The following is a 3,711-nucleotide window of genomic DNA, read 5'->3' as shown; positions in this document are numbered from 1 at the left end:
GAATCAGGGACATAGAAAGGGAATGGACTGACTATTCTTGGGGGGGAAAGGGGAATGGGAGATGCGGGAAGAGACTGGACAAAAACTGTACACCTATGGATGAGAACAGTGGTGGGTGGCGGGGGTAAGGGCAGAGGGTGGGGTGGGAACCGAGTGGAGGGGAGCTATGGGGGGAAAAAGAGGAACAACTGTAATAATCTGAACAATAAAGATTTAATTTTTTAAAAATAATAACATTTGAACAGAGAAAATGGCAGAAAACATCATCAACTAAGAAGAATTAGCTTTAAAAAACTTAAAATTGAGAAATTTCTATGTATTAATTATTTTTATAACTTCAAAAAAGAACACTCCTGTACCAATGATAAAATAAAATGCTGTCCAAATCATGGAAGACCAGTGTTGAAAGGTAGCAGAATTTGAGAATTACTAACTGGGGCCAGCTTTAAAGAGCAAAATATTTTCATCTATTTTCTTTCTAAGACTATAAAGATTAAGTAGTACCTTATATGTTTCCCCTCCTCCTCCTTCCTTCTTTCAGGAGACAATTCAAGTGCATTAATAAGAACAGTGAACTTGGCATCTGAATCCTGTTGTGATTTGTATTAATTGAGTGAACTTAGGAAGTCACTTAATCCTTCTGAACTTTATTTTGCTATGTATTTGATAACTTCATTACTGATCGTTACAAGGCAAGAATGGCATGAAGTAGATGTTTGCTTCTAAGTTCTAGAAAGCTCTGATGCTTGTAAGTAGGATAAGGTATTTGAAGAATCAAACAATGTGTTTTTGTGGTACCTCCTCCCTGATCCTATCCATTTGCCCATTTGGGCAGTCATATTGTTGCTTCAAGGGAGGTCTGATATAACAGAAATGCGGAGAGAAAGAAAAGCTTATAAATTTCAAAATAGATTTTTTGAAACTTAGAACAGATACTCATTTGAGAAAAAATAATTTTTGACAGCCTAGGATTCCAGCTACAAACAATAGATTTGAAAGAATACATGAAAAAAGAAGAGGGAGTTGTTTTTCCTACTTTATCACTGGGCCCTCAATATTTGGAACTGGAAGGGGAACAAGAGGAGCGAGAGAGAAGCAACAGAAATAGAGATTGATGGGTATTTGACACTGTTAACTCCTGTCTATTCCCCAGACCAAGTACTTCAGGTTGGGGAGCATGATGGACATTTCAGAAGAGTTTGGGGAACCCTAGAGCAGAGACACCTGTGTCATGCTTTTAAGACAGAGCTCTAGGAGGCAACAAATGTTATAGAACTCCCTGGCACCCAGCATGAGGAAGGAACAATAGAGTAGAGATAGCCTTGCAGTATCTCTGTGCCCAGTGTAGCGTGGAGAGCTGCCAAGAAATTGAGAGAGCCAAACTAAGATATATTTCAGGTCTTGTGATCAGAGTGAAGCAAACTCCACAGTGAATGGGAGACAACAAAGGTTCAATACGAATACAGAGGACTTCAGCATGGGTCAATGAAGATGTATTGATGACCAATGACCAGATATCCATAGTCCTAGATGTCTTGACATTCTCATACTCTCTAGGACTTAACCACAGCTGTAATATAAGGTATAGGAGACACTAAATTGGCAAAACAAACCCTGAAATGACTGAGGATTGTGTAATGTTGCAGACATTAGGTTTCCACCATCTAGAAAAATTGGTATAAATAAGAAAAAGTTCTTCATATATTAGAAAAATGCACATTTCTTGACCACATGAGTTTGAAGAATGAGAATTTGTGTCCACTTACATTTTGTACTTAACACAAAGTGCTTCTATTTGGGACTTCTACTCAAGTCCTCATTGAATTCCTATAGATGAAGCCAATCTTTCTGCTTAAAGATTCTATGATAATTGGAAAGGGCATTTAGAAGCTTGCACTGATACTCCCAAAGACAGTATTTCCCCTTTATGGTTGCCAAAGAGAAAGACAGACCCCTCCCCATACACACACACCCTGGGCTATTCCTTTCTCCCGGGTCCTCACTCTCTGGCCCTTCTTCAACAGAAGGGTGAGTTTGTTGGTGGACTCACCTGTTTCTGTTGACAATCTTGTTCGAGTACTTCTTTTTTCAAAAATCATGCCTAAAGATTTCCCTTGTAATAAAGGCAAATACTGAAAATCAAAGACAAGAATATAATTAAGATGAAAAACATATTTATATCCAATATCAAGGATTATATTTCAAAACTTATTCTTTACATTGTCAAAAGTGTAGAATAATTAATCACTACTTCCAAATAAGTATTCAAAATGTTACTTAAAAAGTGAATTTAAAGTGGGTTTTTTGCCTCTTCTATACAAATGGGTGAAGGGAATAGGAACTCCCAAAGATTATTGACATAATTAGAAAGTATTATTACTTGCTTTGGGTTCAATCTGAACACTTGTTTCAAAGTATATTAGTATTTCACCTTGGGACCATCTTCTTACTTAAATCCATGGAAATCCCCATCAGTGTTCAATGACCTTGAAGATGCTTGGTTTGGAAATGTTTTCTCAGCTAGGAACATGTTACCCTGTTACAACATGGGCAGACTGTCTGCTACACTCATTATGCATCCTTGTGGGAGTGCAAGGGCTTTGTTTCTGAAAGTCCTGTGGAAACAATTTGGAGAGTTTGGTGTGGGGTGGGGCTCTTCCTCCTTCCTCTTCTATAGATGGACTTTCCTGATAGGATGATCTCTGGAACAAATAGATTCCTGCCAGCTAAACATCCTCACACACAATGTAAAGAACAAAGGCCTAAGATTTGAGGGGGATGTTTCTCCTTATTTCAGATCTTCCATAGGAATAGCATCCTATAACAGTTGGAGTCACTCTGTTTTAGGTTTGTTTTTAAGGAACTTGTAGAGCTGGTGAACTAGATAAGAAAACCAGGGTTGTGTAAAACTTTTTCAGCCTGAAACCAGCTCGTTATAAAAGCTTTTTATCCAAGTTTGGAATACAAAAATGCTTCCACAATTAAGCAGTCTAAATGAAGCTACTGCATTAATTAAGCATGTGCAAACATAAATTGCTCAAAAAGCAGAATAATGATTTCAGCTAAGCACCATATCTCATTTTCCCCCTACTTGGTTAACATTTGTTTCTTTGCTAATATAAAATTTTAAAACACTGTCACATCAACTGTAAATTTTTGATATCCTAATGATCATACATCTGATATGCATTCGCAATTGAAAGTTTTGGCTAGAAAAATAATATATCATCCTTATTTTTAACTTGATAGAAAACACACAAAGAAAATAAAGGAGGCATGAAAATAAAATCTTTCTGGAGAATGATTCTTTAGGTTCTGATCCAGTTAATAATGAATTTCAACATTCCACATGAAAGAAGTGCAATGACTTGTCATTGAATAACTGATTTTTATGCTTTTTATGTGCCTGTACACTCAGTAATCAATTACCTTGACTGTGTGGTTCCATTACTTGCTACTGTTTAGGAATTTTAATGTGTTTTCTTTTCCCTCTTTCTTTGTAAGGCTGTCTTTACAAAATCTGATTGGTAGCAATGGAAGGTAAGATAAAAATGCTACATACCTCTCCTTTCTGTTTTATCCTAAATTTCAGATCCGCTGATAGCCATAGCATATACTTAATTTCTTCTCCTGTAAAGTTCTTTAGAGTGAGAAGGTCACGACCCTTCAGCTGCACTTTATTTTGTAATGGTTGGCCACATACAAAAAAAA

The 3,711-nt window shown here is 36.7% G+C and overlaps 1 protein-coding gene across 1 annotated transcript in view; it reads right to left on the bottom strand.

The window, feature by feature from the left end:
- The window catches only part of OTC (ornithine carbamoyltransferase), a 49,721-nt gene that overhangs the window by 35,891 nt on the left and 10,119 nt on the right, over positions 1–3,711 (bottom strand). The window contains exons 2-3 of the mRNA XM_005880869.2: positions 3,563–3,701; positions 2,051–2,132 (exon numbers count right to left, since the gene is read on the bottom strand). Coding sequence (XP_005880931.1) covers positions 2,051–2,132; positions 3,563–3,701 — 221 coding nt within the window. The remainder of the gene's footprint in view (positions 1–2,050; positions 2,133–3,562; positions 3,702–3,711) is intronic.

Source organism: Myotis brandtii, unplaced genomic scaffold (assembly GCF_000412655.1).
Source record: "Myotis brandtii unplaced genomic scaffold, ASM41265v1 scaffold657, whole genome shotgun sequence".
Lineage (NCBI taxonomy): Eukaryota > Metazoa > Chordata > Mammalia > Chiroptera > Vespertilionidae > Myotis > Myotis brandtii.
This window is presented reverse-complemented; position numbering and strand designations above follow the sequence as displayed.